The sequence below is a fragment of the Megascapheus bottae genome, chromosome 5, assembly GCF_031878675.1.
Source record: "Megascapheus bottae isolate mThoBot1 chromosome 5, mThoBot2.hap1, whole genome shotgun sequence".
Taxonomy (NCBI): domain Eukaryota; kingdom Metazoa; phylum Chordata; class Mammalia; order Rodentia; family Geomyidae; genus Megascapheus; species Megascapheus bottae.
Genome location: NC_143513.1, coordinates 1,669,568 through 1,686,893, shown reverse-complemented (window position 1 = coordinate 1,686,893; position 17,326 = coordinate 1,669,568). Strand labels below are relative to the sequence as shown.

The 17,326-nt window shown below is 49.5% G+C and overlaps 1 protein-coding gene across 1 annotated transcript; it reads right to left on the bottom strand.

Annotated features, from left to right (window-relative positions):
* Positions 1–5,394: 5,394 nt before the first annotated feature.
* On the bottom strand, positions 5,395–17,123 carry Ramp3 (receptor activity modifying protein 3). Its single transcript, XM_090332268.1, has 3 exons — positions 17,043–17,123; positions 8,674–8,806; positions 5,395–7,083 (listed from the first exon to the last, which is right to left on the bottom strand). The coding sequence occupies exons 1-3, from the start codon at positions 17,095–17,097 to the stop codon at positions 6,828–6,830; spliced, it is 444 nt and encodes a 147-aa protein (XP_090188394.1). The 5' UTR covers positions 17,098–17,123; the 3' UTR covers positions 5,395–6,827.
* Between the last annotated feature and the right edge of the window lie 203 nt (positions 17,124–17,326).

Genomic DNA, 17,326 nt, shown 5'->3' with positions numbered 1-17,326 from the left:
TCAAGGACAGTGCCCAGGTCCTGAGTTCAAGCCCCAGGATCCACACAAAAATAACAAATAAATTTTATTTACCTTCTAGTCCAAAAAAGGAGCCATTTAGTTTTTATTAATTTCCCACAGATATTGAAAAAGAACAAATATTTTCTCTACAGGAAAGGTAAGTAGGGGGCTGGGAGTTTGGCCTAGTGGTAGAGTGCTTGCCTTGCATGCAGGAAGACCCGGGTTCGATTCCTCAGTACCACATACATAGAAAAAAAAGCTGGAAGTGGTGCTGAAGCTCAAGTGGTAGAGCTCTAGCCTTGAGAAAGTCCAAGGACAGTGCTCAGGCCCTGAGCTGAAGCCCAGGACTGGCAAAAAAAATAAAAAGGAAATAGATAGATAGACAGGGAGACAGACACAGATTCTATCAAGCTGATTAACTTATTCATGATTATTAATCTGCACTTTCCTGCTTTTAGTTGATCTCTTGATTTCTGGAATAGATTTGCTCCAATCTTGCACAGTGATTCTGAACTAGCTGATTTCTCTTTACAGCTAGGGCAATTCAGTTTTGCACCTTCTGAAACATCGATTGTTACATGCAGTGGGGTCCCTGTATATTTAAATCCCATCCATCAACCAAACCCTGGCTGAAACACTACTTGGTCTGGTGCTGAAGTCCAGCCCTCTCCTCTTCACAATCTGCGGACCCCAAATCTCATCCTCAAGGATCCAAGAGGGAAGCCTTGAGAATAAAGATGCTATTGCAGACTCTGTTTAATTAAGGACAGGTAACTGAAAGAACGTCTACTTTTTTGATACCTTTTTTGCCGATACCTTACATTTACTTGGTGTTGATCCATTGACTGAGAACGCAGTGTTCCAAGAGCAGAGCATATGCCATGACAAAGCAGCCTCCATGAATGCACTACAGTGTAAGCAGAGCATGCAAGCACACTGCGGCAATGACACTGCACTTGTTGCATCCTGTTGTGATTGTCTCCACCAGAAATGGGTGCAGCTGTGGAACAAAGGCCCTTTTACAGCCTTCTGGGGTAAAGTACTTGGAAAGAAAACATGGAACACAGAAAAAACAGCTTTCTCCACAATTGGATCCATCCAACATTTACTCATGTTTGACTGGAGGATTTTCTGGAGGGTTTGCTGAAGAGGGGAACTTGTGGGAGAAGCTTAATGCAAGTAAATGCGTGTAAAGTTCTTAGCTGGGTATCTGGCTGGACAGGTAGCTCAGTAGATTTCAGCAGAAATATCCTGAGGAATATGGTAGAGCAATCACCAAGCTTATTTAAGCCCCAGGATCTGATGATGATGATGATGATGATGATGATGATGATGATGATGATGATGATGAAAGACTGATAGACAGACAGACAGATGACAGACAATAAATGACACATACATACATACATACATAATAGATAACAGTAAATAAATGGATAGCTAGATGATAAATAAATGGGCAGATGATAGAGAGAGAGATAATGACAAATGATAGATACATACATGCATATATAGTTAAGATATATATATTACATACATACATACATGTATGACAGATAAAAGTAGATGGATGGATTGACAGGTGCTAGAGATAATGGCAAAAGAGGGAGAGAGGGAATATCCCAGAATGGGGATTCACTTCACTCATTGAAGGACCCAAAAAAAGGTTCTAATCAGCCTAGGACTGGCAGCACCAAATATGAGGTGCATATTGTACAAGCCAAACCATTACCTCCAGGGGGGAGCAGGGCCTAACTCACTTCCCATCCTTGATTCTGAAACCCAAGTTTTGTCTTAGCTAAGGGCAGAAAATATCAAAATGAGGAACGCTGAGTGTGGACATGCCTATGTTCCTGGCTCCTGCCACCCAGAGGTCACCTCTGCCCATGAGCACTGTTTGAGGATATGGCAGCTTCTTGGCAAAGCTTTGTGCTGGTAGCCCACGCCTGTAATCCTAGATATCCATGAGGCTGAATAGCTAGACCTGAGGATCTTGGTTCAAAGCCAACTAAGGCCAGAAAGTCTGTGATGAGAAAACCGGAAGTGGTGCTGTGGCTCAGAATGGGAAAGCACTAGCCTTGAGCAGAAGAGCTCAAAATCCAGGCAAAATAAGGGTGTCCTCTGAGAAAGAATAGCAAGAAAAGCAGTACCCAGGGTCATTTAAGTCCATAAGAGTTACTGTTCAATCAGATGCTAAAGCAAAGCCCAGGCTTGGCCCCCTTAAAGCAGGCACCTTCAGGGGGTTCCAGTGGGCGCTCAGCATGGCGTCATATTACCCAGCTGGTCCTTGTTTAACACTGGAACCCTCCAGAAGGCTTTTCCCAAGAGCCTCTCCTCCCCGTGCCAGCTCACTGAATTCTTTCAGCTACATTTCAATGACTGAAGCCAATTTTAACCTGAATTGTATTTTCAAATAAAAGAACAAGAAGGTGTGTTGAACCATTGACACGCTTCAACCTTGCTTCCTTGGCCACCACCACTGAGGAGGCACCCCTCCAATGTTCCTGCGTATATTGAAGTGCACTCATCTCAAAGCAGCCCTTACCTTACTGTTTTTTTATTTATTTATTTGCCAATTCTCAGGGCCTGGGCACTATCTTGGGCTTTCTCAAGGCTAGAGCTCTACCACTTGAGCCACAGCACCACTTGTGGCATTTTTTTCTAGGTATGTGGGACTGAGGAATGGAACCTGGGTCTTCGTGCATGCTAGGCAAGCACTCTACCACTAGGCCACACTCCCGGCCCCCCTCACTCTACATTTGTGTCCAGTGCCAGGTCTTTTCCACTCTCAGGGATAGCAGCTCCTGTGGAGTCTCAGCGCTAGCAGCCAAGGCACCAGACAATGTCTACCATGCTCAGAGTGAAAAGGTCTCTAGCCAGGAAAGAGATTGGCATCACGGGAGGCACTACCTCTGTGACGCTGAACGTCGCAGAGGAAACCAGAACTGCCCGTGTGGCAGAGGTGGGTAACCACAGGCTTTGGGGTCTGCTAGGAAGGGGTCCTCTCTCCCCAGCCAGCTAACTCTTTCCTTATCAGTGATTCCTGCAGGACCCAGGGGAACCCGCTCTAGAGAATGTCCTCATCCCTGTCCCCTTGCCCTGCTGCCTGTGGTTGAGACAGAGCTGGGCTTCCTTCTGCCTCTGCCCACATGGCCCCTTCATGCCATCTGTACCCTGGGCCCCATGTTTCCAGGATTACCCACTGATTTCTGTTAAGTGTCCTGAGCAGCCTTCACCCTACTCTTCTGCACCCTCCAAGCAGGCCCTGCCACCCCCTCCCCCAGCTGCCCAGCTCATGTCTCCTATGCCTCAGCTCTCATTCTTTCTGGAACTTTCTTTGGGCCTCAGTGGGGCCACAGCTCATCCCCTGTGGTCATGGTCAAGCATCTCCCTCTTGACACCTCAATTCCGCGGGGACATTGGTCAGTGCAACACAGACCTAAGGTAGAGGTTTAGCAGCACTGGAACCCCCGCCCTCCAAAGGAGACAGCTTATCCATTCATGACAGGCACGCCATTAGGAGATGGGGAGTGGAGCCCTTGATTTCCGGGACCAAGTGCTTATGCAGATTTATTCTATTTGCTTTCATAAATATTTCATTTATTGTGTGGCCTAAGGATAATTTCCAGAGACTTTCATCGGTTTAACACATTCACTTATTTATTTAGTTTTATGATTTGCACAAGTTACAACAGGTCAGTCCACAGTGTTTTTTACATCTATTGGAGAAATAGGTCCTTCCATTGTTTTATAGGTCTACAATTTCATTTCCCCGTATACCAGAAGCCGGTTTTTGGCCAAATGGCAAAGAAATTCCATCTGTTGCAAAGTTAAAATTTATTTTATCCATCAGTACTTCCCATCCCGAGCAAGGACTTCAGTGACACCTAGGAGAGCATCAGAGACCATGGCTCCAGCTCGGCCTTAGTGTGGGTTCAAAGCCTGGTCAGAGCCACTGGGACTTCAGAAAGAGGCGAACAGGAGCTGGTGATTTCCTCCTCATTTCACAAAGCTAACGCTTCAGGTACAAGTCTGAGGTCACATTTCCAGCCACTACATAGCCACTTGGCCTGCTGTGCCCCATAATGGCTCCAGAAGCCACCAGCACCTCCCAGAGCGTGCACAGTGTTAGCACAGAGCTTCTGGAATCCAACTGGGGGCTGGAAGAACAGACTTCTCTGGGTGGGTACCAGTGGCTCACACCTGTCATCCATGCTCCTTGGGAGGCTGAGATCTGAGAATCCAGATTTGAAGCCAGCCAGGGCATACAAGGCCAAGTAACTGTTATCGACAATTAACCAGCAAAAAGCCAGAAGCAGACACATGGCTCAAGTGGTAGAGCACAAGCCTTGGTCCAAACAAAAAAAAAAAATCCAATCAAAAGCACCAGGCACCACCAGCCCACAGAAAAGACCTGCCGTTGGTGACCTGTATAATGTGCATTTACGGAGATCTCATCCACAAGCCACCCTGCTCCCTCCTCAAATCCCTCCCTGCCACACTTCCATCCACACTGCCCAAGCTCCCCACACACCACACCTTGCACGTTACCTCTGGGCTTTAGCTCACTGTGCTCCTCTGCACTGGACAACTCCTATTCACCCTTGGAGACTCCACTTCAAAATTTCCCTCCAGACTTTCCTCATTGAAGCTTCCTGAAAGTCCTCAGGCAAAAATCCCCCTCCCCCTCTTCACTGTGCGTTGCATGCTGCACTTGGGGCCAGCGTATCTGGCTCCCTGACGAGCAAAGGGTTGGGGATCTGGACCTCATGCATTCTCCATAGCTCTCAAGGCAGCAGAATATACTGCCTATGTGAAGTAATAGAAAACACATGACCACCACAACAAAATGTAAGAGGTTTTTAGACAAGAAAAATTCCCAGACTGCAAAGCCAGGGGGAGAAAAATGACAAGACTAGAATGGCCCCGTGTCCAGCCCCCACGCGGCCAGCCATGCTTTGTCCCAATAAGGCAGCAGCCCCGGGCCTATCCCAGGGTGCCATGTCCCTCCGGCTTGTCTGCCTAAGTATGATTTTTGTATGCTGTCCTCCATCCCAATATCCTGCCCCTTCTCAGCAGACTCCCACAGGATGTCTCTCTGAGCTTGGATGGTGACTCTGGCTTCTTTCTGAGGCAATTTTGCTGCTGGCAGTGGAGAAGAAGCAGGCTGATCAAAAGGCAGTGCCTGGGAATTTAGAGAAAGTACATCCAAGCTCACCCTCCCCTAGGATGTTGTCAGGAGCCCTCTGTGGAACCCAGAAGGTGACTGCCCACCACCCCACCTGTCCAGGGATGCTGCAATGGTGTGGGCCGTGCCCACACCAGCTGCGTGCACGTGTGTATACATGTGCGCATGCGCACACGTGCACATGGGTACACATGTGTGCGCACACACACACACACACACAATCTCAGGACAGGCAGCCAGCTCCGGTGTTTGGCTCTGTATAAACCAATCTGACCCGGAAGGTGTCTGACCTCTCAAATCCCGCCACAGGACCGTATGAGCCTGCAAATACTATCCATCTCAGAGGTGACCAGCTAAGGCTCCAGTGGCAGGAGATGCCAGGAGGGACCCGGCTGGTTCATGTTCAGATCATGATCTCCCAAATCCTGGCCTCCTTTGAGAAGGAGGGGGTAGCCTTGGATTCTGCCCCCATACTACCCCAGGGCACAGGCTCAGCTGGCCACCCAAACCTTCAATCCTGGGATGCCCACCTCCTGCCTGGCCATGGCTGGCTAAAAGCTTCCAAGGTGTAAGAGCTTAGGGGTCTTCCAACCTCAACCCACAGAATGCTGGAGTCAGCATCCTTGCAGGTCCTCACAGCCTGGACATGAAGCACCATGATCTGCTGTTCAGATGCTCAGGACCAACATCTGCTCCAAATCCCCACAGCCAGGGCCCTGGCAAGCCCAGAGCAGGCTGGAGAGAAAATAGGAAAGCAAAGCGCCTGGTGGACAGCAAGCCTCTCTCCTGTGTGACTGCAGTCCCCTGTGCTGCGGCTCTGAACTCCTGGGCCCTGACATCTTGGGTTAGGGGGGCAACAGAGGCTCTCAGTCTGTCAAATGGGTAAATAAGACTCAGTAGTCCTACGAGCCTGCAACTCACTATGGGGATATCTGGAAATGGAGCAAATATCAGAATGCAGGGAGAATCTTTACTCAGAGGGAGGAAAGACTATCACAGGCAAATCACTTATCAACAGATGCCTGGTCCCCAGGGGGCTCCCTGAGGGAGCAGGACCACATGTCCCCTGCACAGCCTGTCCCTGGGCACGGCTGGCCTGCCTCCACACATACCCTCCAGCCCTAGGAGTTTCAGAATCCTGACAAAGCAGACAGACAAGTCACATGTGACTCCTGTGACCCCCCCCAACTTTTCCCATAATGGATGTCTGGTCTCCCCACCAAAAAGGCTTAGGGTTGCACTACACATCCCACCTCACTTGCCTTCTCCACCTATGTGTGGGGAGGGCCAGCATGGGGCAGGAGATAGAATTGGATTGGAGCTGGAGATAGGTCAAAGCCTGGGCTGGACAAAGAAATAGCTAGACAATAAGAGGCCCAGCTTTAGGGGCGTGATGGGCTCAGTAGTAGGCGCTTTCTTCATTTCTCCCACTGGCCCAAAGGAAGAACAAAAAGCTTGGGTTTGTACAATGAGTCCAAGCCAGGGGGCAGGGGTCACAAAAACCTGGGCAGGGAGAGTATGCCAGGACCAGATGGAATGTGCCAAAAGCAGGCCTGATGGTGGCAACATCTACCAGTTCTCATAGCCCCAGGAAACATTCTTTCAGCCTGCCAGGTTTGGCCTTCCACCAGACAGGTCCTTACAGCAGCTGGTCAGTGCGTTTGCTGCGCCACACCACCAGGCCAGCCATAGCCACGGTCAGCAGGACGGGCACTGCTATGAGTGGGATAAGCACCTCGTCCGGGGGGTCCTCCCAGTGGGGCCTGTCCACGGTGCAATTGGCAAAGAACTGCCGATGGATGCCAGTAATGAAGCCCTGGGCCAGTGGGTTGGGCCAGTAGCAACCCACGATGTTGGTCTCCACTTCAGTGCAATTGGTGAAGCTCTCGTAGTACCTGCAGAGGCAGAAGTGAGACTATGACTCTTTCCCAGGTGCCCTCACACCTTCTCCCATCCCAGGCAGATCTGGAGTCAAAGAGTTCATCTACGCCCAGTCCCATTCAGCCACCTACCCAGAAACACAGTGTTGGATGTCACGTCTATACTTCCTGCCACGTGAGAAATCTGTACCTGTGTGTGACCACTTGTCTGAGTTCCCAGCCTACATCTATGGCTTCAATCTGATCCCCGGGACCCAGGTCTCGGCTCAGTCACCAACCCCAGCAGTATTGCCCAGATCTTGTCTGGAAGTCATGCCAAGTAACAGCAATAGGAACCTGCTAGGAACTCATCCTCCAGATTCAGGATGGCTCGAGAGGCCCTTTATGCCTTGATCTGTGTTCATGGGCCAGCCCAGTGCACCTCCTCCCCCGCTCACTGCCTCGTCTCCCTCTGAGAAGCTGTCTTTCTCTGTCCCATCTGGTGGGATACATGGGGGACTCTGTGTGATCAAATATGGGAAGTGCTCTCAACATCCCACCTGTGATGGGCCTTGTAGGCAATGGATGGTTCTCGAAGCCGGTCAATGGCTACAGCTACCAGGACAACCTGATGTGTATGACAATCTTCCTCTAGCTAACAGGCCAGGACTCGTGGAGCAGCTTCTGAAGACAGTGCTGCCATGGTCTGTGAGTCTGAGGTCCAAAGCCACCCCTCTAAGATGATCTACAGGAAAGCAGGTGACACCTGACATGGCTCCGCAGCTCACACAGAGCTGGCCTTTCCCAAGCCTGTGGTACGGATGCAGGAAAGACACTAGAAGGATCTCCTTCCTTGTGGGGGCAGGCAGGGACCCACAGCCTGCTTCCTGTGCTAAATCCCACAGGAAGTCCCGGCTCATCAACAGGAAGGCCATTCTTCCTCTAAGAAGCATCCTGCACAAAACATCATCTCAATCTGGGATCCCCTACGTAGGATTAAGGACAGGAAATGTGAGGGGATAATCCAAAGCTTTCCTGTGTCAACTGTTCCTGGGCAGGATCAGACACTCAGAAAGGCTCTTAATGCATCCCAGGTCAACCTGCATGATGCTGAAACACAGGGCACATACCTGTGCCCTACCAGTCAGGGAGAGCAAAGGAATCCCGGAAAGCTGTCCGTCATGTGCCTCATCTCTGATGCAGCCCTCGATGTACTCAGGCTTAGGGACCAGCTCAACAGCCGTGTGCATGGGCAAACCCTCTCTTCCCCTACCTGCTTGCCCTGTGCTTCCCCTACCAATCCTTGCCTGACCTGTTGATCTCAGAATCATCTAACACTTTAAAATCCATGTAGGACCAGAAGCACATACTGTAACCTTGACCCCTTGAGCCTCCCAAGCCTTCCAGTAGCCAGAGCCACTACCCATAACTGTCCTCAAGTCTCAGTGTTGCTGAGCCAGAAACCCTTGGACGGATTCATGGAGCTGGGTATGGACAGACAGGTGGAACTATAGGTGGGCTGCAGGTGGGTGTGGGCAGGGTCGTGAGCCAAAAACATGTCTAGGATAGGCTATCTGCAGTGTGGCATCTCTAAGATCAGGTCACAGGGCCCAGAAGGACACTCACACGATGAACTCTGACAGGTTGCACCACTTCCAGACGTCCACCTTGTGCATCATGTCAGCAAAGGCCTTCCCACACATGGGCAACCTCTCCAGCATTCGGGTCTCATTGCAGCCACACACCCGGGCACACCCGCCTGGAGAGAGACCACCATGAGAAGGAATTCAACTGGCTCACCCCAGATGTGCTTCGGGGACTTTGGTAAGCACAGCGCTCTCAGTACTTCCTGTACCCACTGTATCAGAGGGCAGATCTTTGTGAAGTATTTGGTGCACATATTAACTGCTCACTGCTTTCCCCCATGTGAAGGGGAGGCAGTGGCACACATGCCAGGGCGCTGCCATTTGCAGAATATAGTGCCTAGATTCAAGTGATCTATTTAGTACCTGCTCAGTGTCAGGGATACAATAAATCACCTGAATAAGAAAATGAGGAGCTCAGAACTGATTATATTTTAGTACAGGACCCTGTCCTACCCCCTTCAAATTGGTAGTCTTAGTTTAAAAGTTTAAAAGCTTAATGCTAGGTGTCAGTGGCTTTTTTTTTTTCTTCTTTTTTATCAGTCATGGGGCTTGAACTCAGTGCCTGGGCACGGTCTCTGAACTCTTGCTCAAAGCTAGCTCTACCACTTTCAGTTGCAGCACCTCTTCTGGTTTTTCTGGTGGGTAATTGGAGATAAGAGTCTCCCGGACTTTCCTGTCTGAACCGTGATCCTCAGATCCTCTTGAGTAGCTAGGATTATAGGCACAAGCCATCAGCACCAGGCAAGAAAGCAAGCCTGGGCAGCAAAGTCCAATTAATTACCCAAAAAAGCCAGAAGTGTGGGGCCGGGAGTTTGGCCTAGTGGTAGAGTGCTTGCCTAGCATGCACAAAGACCCGGGTTCGATTCCTCAGTACCACATACATAGCAAAAAAAGCCAGAAGTGGTGCTGAGGCTCAAGTGGTAGAGTGCTAGCCTTGAGAAAGGCCAAGGACAGTGCTCAAGCCCAGGACTGGCAAAAAAAAAAAAAAAAAAAGCCAGGGTGGCTTTGAACCGAGATCCTCAGATCTCAGCCTCCTGAGTAGCCAGGATTACAGGAGTGAGCCACCACACCCGGCTTTAGAATGCTAGCTTTAAGTATAAAAGCAGGCCCTGAGTTCAAGCACCAGTACTGGCACACTTACATATACACATAAGCATACACACACACACACACACACACACACACACACACACTTCAGTAGATTGGGGTTCCCTGGAGAGGCCTGGCCCAGTAGAGATCAGACTTCAAATAATACAAAAAATTTTCCAAAAGAAGTCCCAGAAGAAAACAGAACATCTGCCTTCACTTTTTCCTAGTTCCATATCCTAAAATTCTAGTTTCCTCCCCATGTTCCTGGGGCTAGACGCTCTTCTGTGGATGTGATTGGGAATTACAAGTAGTTTAACACCAGATTGTCTATGACTCAACCACTCAGAAGTCACCTTCCAAAACATCTCATTACCATAAGGAGTAAACCACCTCCAAAGCTATGATGCCACAGGTCTTCTCTAATTGGCTAGTTGTACTATGCCTCATTTGCTTAGGGAATAACCAATCAGAATGCAGCCCGGAGTATAAAAACTCCTAAACTCAGCTACATGGGGCAGAGCAACCATGAACTTTGGCTTAGAAACTTTTCTCCTGAATAAAATTCTTCCAATTCACCCTGTGCAACCACTGTTGTCCACGTATTTAAAGAAAGTGGCAACAGCTGGCAGTAAAACTGAGACACTAGAAATCACTACCAGCTGTGGAGTCAGAAGGTTATAATATGAACTCAGCACAAACTCAGCAGAAAAAAATGGTATCACCACCAGACCACATCCACTCCCCCCACCCCCAGTCACCATGGGCTCTCCAGATCCTCATCCAGAAAAGTCCCTGGGAGCCCTGGGTTCACAAACAGGGTCCTGAGGCAACAGCAAGAGTTGAGATGTTGGGTTAATTGTGTTCTAGAAAACAGAGTGCTCATCCTACAGCCCTCCTGGGCATGAACCCTGAAGGCCTGGTTCAGGGAGAGGCCAAGCAGACTCACTCCCCCCACATGTGCAGCTCCAAGAGCAAAATTGTGCTCTCAGGATGTGTTGCTGTCATCTGCAGTTAGTCCTGCAAGGATTCCTGGGTCCAGGCAATGAAGAGCCACGTGGCATGGCCTCTTACCACTTTTTAGTGGCCTTTACCATTTACAGAGAGCTGCGCTACCTTCCTCTGCTCCCACCAGAGACAGGTAACACCAACAAAATGCTGGAAGCAGAGATATGGCTCAAGCAATAGAATGCCAGCCTTGAGAAAAAAAAAAAAAGCCAAATGAGAATGGGTGGCCTTCAGTAAAAAAAAAAAAACCTCTCCAAGTGACTCTAGTATATAACCCAGGCTGAGAACAAGAGATGGGTAACAGACTCCACTCAGACCCACAGGTCCAGCACTCAGAAAACACATGGAGTACAGGCTCAGCTCCAGCACGCCTGCCTGAACTGGCCCCAAGACAAAAACCTCCAACAAACTCCAAGCTACCCCATGCCTGTAGGCCCAAGAACCCTTACTAAGGATAAGGGTAGAAAGGATGGAAGCAGCTGGGCAGTCCCATACAGTTACCTGGACTCCAGAAATTGGCCTTTGTGCACTTGCTCGGGTCTCTCAGCCTCCATGTCTTCACTGGACATGGGACTAGAAAGCCCACATGTTTGTTTCTGTCACCCTTCATCCCTTCCTCAGCACTGGCCAGTTTCCCTCCGTGCCCATTCCAAGTGTGGTCCAACTTTCAGGTGCACAATTGGCCCTGACAAAGCCAGGCACAGTGGCTCACGCCTGTAATCCTAGCTACTCAGGAGACTGAGATCTGAGGATCTCAGCTCAAAGCCAGCCAGGACACTAAAGTCTGTGAGACTCTAATCTCTAGTTAACCACTGGAAAACCGGAAGTGGTGCTGTGGCTAAAGGGGTAGGGCAGTAGCCTTGAGCTGAAGAGCTCAGGGACAGCGCCCAGACCCTGAGTTCTAGCCCCACAATCAACAACAACAACAACAACACTCACCCTCAGGTAACTATCACTGCCTCTGAGCCCTTGGTCACCTCTTACCCCCAGGAAAGCTGATCACAAACAGCACTGACTTCCCTATAACCTAAGCTAAGAAACGCTAGACAGAACATGCATTACCCAGCCCCTCCTCAAGGGCCCCACAAACCTCAGGCAATTGCACCTAGCAACCTAAGAACACATGCTGCCTCACAGCTCTGTCCCGAATCTCTGTACCCGAGTACCTCTTCAAACCCTAATATCTCTATACTCCCAGACATTCCAGACACCCCGAAATCTCCGCACCTGTCCCAGAACCTCTACATAACCCAAAAGCTCTGTGTAGCCCAGAATCTGTGCCTGCTCCCAAATCTCTGGGCACTCTTGTATGTGTATATGGGGACTAGGATTTGAACTCTGGCCCATGAGTTCTCTCTTGGCTTTTTCACAAAAATGCTGGTGCTCTACTACTTGAACCATACCTCTACTTCCAACTTCTTGCTGATTAATTGGAGATAAGAGTCTCACGGGCATATCTGCCCAGGCTGGCTTCGAACTGTGATCCTCAGATGCACTAAACAGGTACTTGTGAAACTCCAAGTGTTCCGCCACAGGAAGTTGGGTCTGAAAATGCTGGGAGCATTTTCAGTGCACAAAAAACTTAAGAGACTCTCAGCAAATCTCACAACCCACCCAGTGTAATAGCAATGGGTTAAAGACACGGATGCCTGGAATACCACAAAAAGTGTGTCACTGCCAATCAAGGCCTGGTTACATTAATAGAACAGTCAGGAACTGAAACAGAAACACATTTTGGTTAGTTCAATCAGAGAGCCAAGAAACATGCTGGCCCATACATCTTTGGTCTCAAGACTTCCAGCTGCTGGGAAATGGTAGTCAAACAAATGAATTTCTCAGAAAAAGACCTTTATGACCAGCTATTTGGGAATGAAATCCAGTGTCCTCGTTCCTCCTCTGGGGAATAATAACCAGACCACACAACAAAGACTATGGTCTCAGGGGGATGTGGTTTCTGGACAGTTCTCCCCCAGCCCCTGTGGTCTCAGCAATTCCCCCACCACACACACACACACACACACACACACACACACACACACACACACACACACACCTCAATTTCCTTATCTGTAAAAGAAAAGGTAGGTCAAGCCAGGCACCAGTGGCTCATGCCTATAATCCTAGCTACTCAGGAGGCTGAGATCTGAGGATCTCAGTTTGAAGCCAGCTCAGGCAGGAAAGTCTGTGAGACTCTTATCTTCCATAAATTACTCAAAAATGGTGCTATGGCTCAAGTGGTAGAGCACTAGCCTTGAGCACAAAAAGTTTCAGTGATAGAGCCAGGCACAGTAGCTCAAGCCTGCAATCCTAGCTATTCAGGAGGCTGAGATCTGAGGATCACAGTTCAAAGCCAGCCGGGCACTAAAGCCCAATTAACCACTTGAAAACTGGAAGTGTCAGTGTGGCTCCAGGGGTAGGACTGTAACCTTGAGCTGAAGAGCTCAGGGGCAGTGCCCAGGCCCAGCGTTCATGTCCCAGGACCGGCCAAAAAAAAAAAAAAGAGTTTTAGTGATAATAGCCAGGCCCTGAGTTCAAGACCCAGGACCAGCAAAATTAAAAAAAAAAATGGGGGGAGAGAGTTTGGCCTAGTGGTAGAGTGCTTGCCTAGCATGTACCAAGACCCAAGTTCAATTCCCTGGTGCCATGTACATAGAAAAAAAACAGAAGTGGTGCTGTGACTCAAAAGTGGTAGAGCACTAGTCTTGAGAAAGCCCAAGGACAGTGCTCAGGCCCTGAATTCAATCTCTAGGACTGGCAAAAAGAAAAAGAAAAAAGAAAGAAAGTCAGATGACCTCCATTGCTAACATCTATGGCCTGTGATTGAAAAACCATCTCCTGCCTAGGAAAATTTGGGAGTCTGACTTTGGGTCCCCTTGCCTCCGCAGAATCACAAGACAACAGGTAATTTATTAGTGCCACTCATGATAAAAATTGTGGCACCCTATTCACACACAGAGCACAGACACAAGCTAGGGTATCTCAGTGTTTAGTTGCTATAATGGAGTCATGAGGCACGGGTATCAGCCAGTCCCCTGGCAGTATGAAGCCGTTAACACCACAGCTTTATGTCTTACACAAGGTAACACTGATTTTTTTTAATTGACATCAATTAGTTGCTTCAGGGAATTTCATTTTAACAAATCCATATATGGACACAATGCTTCTGCACATAACCATCCCTCTTCCATTCTCAACTTCCTTGATCTTCCCAAACCAGTCTTAATGGGTTTCTTTGAGCCATTTCACACATATTATGTCTCTATTTGCCCTCCTTCCCTCTCCCCTTTTGTCTTTCCCTTTCCACTGATGCCCACAGCCCAGACAATTACCATATTTCAACTTCCTAATGTGTGTGTGTGTGTGTGTGTGTGTGTGTGTGTGTGTGTGTGTGTGTCCTGGTACTGGGGCTTGAGCTCAGGGCCCTGCCCTCTCACTTGGCTTTTTCACTCAATATTTGTGTTCTACCACTTGAGCCACACCATCTTTTCTGACTTTTTTGCTGGTTAATGGGAAATGAGTCTCACAGACTTTTCTGCCTGGGCTGGCTTTGAACCAGGATGGACAGATTTCAGCCTCCTGAGTAGCTAGGATGACAGATGTGAGTCACCAGCTCCTATCTTCTGACTACTCTTTTCTGTTAAAGTACCTGTTAATTATCCAAAGAGAGTTTCATCATAGCATCTCACACATGCAGACACCATGCTTTAGTCAGGTTGCATTTATACTCACACACATATGATCCCGCATATATGCATACATATATATATATATCTTTATAACATTTACACATGAGAGAAAACATGTGAGCTTTGTGTGAATTTGGCTTATTTCCCTTAAGAGGATGAACCAAATCTAATCTAATGGGCATTCACAGCAGCCCTCTGCAGACTGCTATAACTGCATCAGTGGGGTAGTTGAGGAAACTGAGGTTAAGAGCCAATAAGTGACTTATGATCCTAAGTTTATGATGAATGATTCTCCCCCACACGTCCAAGCACACGTCAGGAAACGCAGCAGCTTACTGTCCAGTGGGCACCATTAGACTCCCTCCTTCGTCAAGGCTCTGAGCAGAGCCAAATGCTTTCTGAATAATGCTTTAGAATTCTCAAAGAACTCCTGTAAGATAGCACCTTTCATATTTACAAACTTCCAGTCCTGGGGCTTGAACTCAGGGCCTGGGTGTTGTCCCTGAGACTCTTTACGCTCGAAGCTAGTACCTTGCCGACTCTGCTCCCTATGGCAGCCATGCCACTCTGTGAAACTTCCAGACACAGCTTAAGGGCAGCTGAGGACAGGGGAGCTTTACCCTGCATAGCTGGTCATCCCTAGGAGCTGGGAAGCCCTGCTCCTTCCTTCCAGAAGGTTGACTGGGCTCAGACTGTCCTGCCCCCCCCTCTGATAAACTGCATGTAGCCAAAAACAGATTTTCCTTGTCTCTGATTCTTGCTATGGCCAGACTAACACTAGTCTGTATAAAGCTAAATGTATCCCCTCCCTCACTGGGAAGCCTGGCTGGGGCTGAGAGGGGGTAGGAGCAGTGAGGAACACCAAACCTGGACAAGGAGGAGGCCCCACAGAGAACCAGGAGAACTCAGGGATGTTGATGAGAATCTTTGTGCAGCTTCTGCCTGTGGTTTTTCTCAGTTCCCTGATGAAGGCTGTCAGAGGGCCTCAGCTTCCTTTGAAATGAACTCAGAACTTTCCTTCCACTCAAAAGACCAAAATTTCCATCACAGAGGCCTTGTTTTGGGGACTTGCAGAAATCCCAAGTCATTATACTGATTTGCCACCATGCAACCTAGCTCATCAGCACAAAAATTCACTGAGCCAGGCCCTGACAGCTCACACCTGTAATCCTGGTTACTCTGGAGGCCTAGAGACCTAAGGCCCAGGAGACTTAGGGATCCTGGTTCAAAGCCAGATCAGAAAGATAAATCTGAAAGACTCCTATCTTCAATTAACCAACCAAAAGCCAGAAAGAGTGCTCAAATGGTAGGTTTGAGCTAAAAAGCTAAGGGACAGAGCCGAGAGAAAGAAAGAAAGAAAGAAAGAAAGAAAGAAAGAAAGAAAGAAAGAAAGAAAGAAAGAAAGAAAGAAAGAAAGGAAAGAAAGAAAGAAAGAAAGAAAGAAAGAAAGAAAGAGAAAGGAGGAAAAGAGGGAGGGAGGAAGATCCACCCAAAGGCTGAGCCTCTAACATCACTCTGCACATTGAGACCTCTTCAAGAATGGAAGTCACCAAGGAAGCTAGTTCATGGTTTTCTCATTTCCTTTATTGAATGGTCCCTAATCATGCAAACAAGCCCAATTCATCTTCCAGCCAGGAGGAGAAATGAAACACCCTAAAGGATCCCAGAAGTTCGCATCCCTGGAGTGTAGACTCTGAGTCTCTGATTCTGGACCCAGCACAGGATTTGCCTGCGAAGCTTCCAGCTCTGGGCAAGCACTCCTCCCCAGAGCCCTGACAGCCACACAGGAGTACAAGCACACCCATGCACTCGGACCCCTCTGCAAGCACCTCTCACTTGGTCTCAGATAATCCTCTTAGTTGAGATGTTTCTGTACTGAGTGTGCCAGGGTTTGAACACAGGACCTAGGCACTGTCTCATAGCTTTTTTGCTCAAAGCTAGTGCTCTACCTCTTGAGCGACAGCTTCACTTTGGGGTTGTTGTTGGTTCACAGACTGTTGGAACTAGCTTGGAACAGTGATCCTTGTAGCTAGGATTACAGGTGGTGGTGTGAGCCACCAGCGCCTAGCTCTGTTTTAGCTAAGATTTTTTTTTTAATCATGCTTTTCATTGAATCCACTGTCCATTTTGTGAGCAGCGCTTCATTCTGAATGCTGCTTTCTCACTGTTAGGGGATTACTGAGAGGAGGGCTCAGGAAGATCCGTTCCACTGAGTCTCAAGGCAGCCACCCGCCCTCGGTGCCATTTGCACGGACTCAAGGCCCAGATGGTGGGGCTCTGCCTCTCTGGAGACCTCTCCCCACGGAAAGAGCCGGGACCTCAGCCCCCGGACGTCGTAGTCGTGCAGGAGACGCTGCACCTCCCTCCCCGTTGCGCCCAGGAATTCGCCCCCCTCTGCACCGCCCGGCCGGCCGGGTCAGGGGAGCCCGCGCGCAGCCCCCGGCCACGGCGCGGCGGAGCCCGGCGCGGCGGAGCCCGGCACAGCGGAGCCCAGCGAGGGGAGGTAGGGACCTGATGGGTCCCGAGGCCCCGAGGGGTGGGGACGCCCCGGTGCCCGACGCCCCCTTACCGCAGAGCAGCAGCAGCAGCGGCAGCAGATGCGGCGGCCGCGCTCGCGTCTCCATGGCCAGCTTGGCTGTGCAGAGCTGGTGGCACCCGCACCGCCGCAGAGGAGCCCCAGCGGGAGTGGGGCGGGGCCTGGGCGGGGCGTCGCGGTGGGCGGGGCGTCGTCGGGTCCCGCCCCCGGCACGTCGATCTCCTCGGATCTGGAGATGACGAATCCTGGAACCCGCCTGCAGCCACCATCCCTCCGTGGACTGCAATCCTGGAGACAGGCGTGAGCGGGAAATGCAG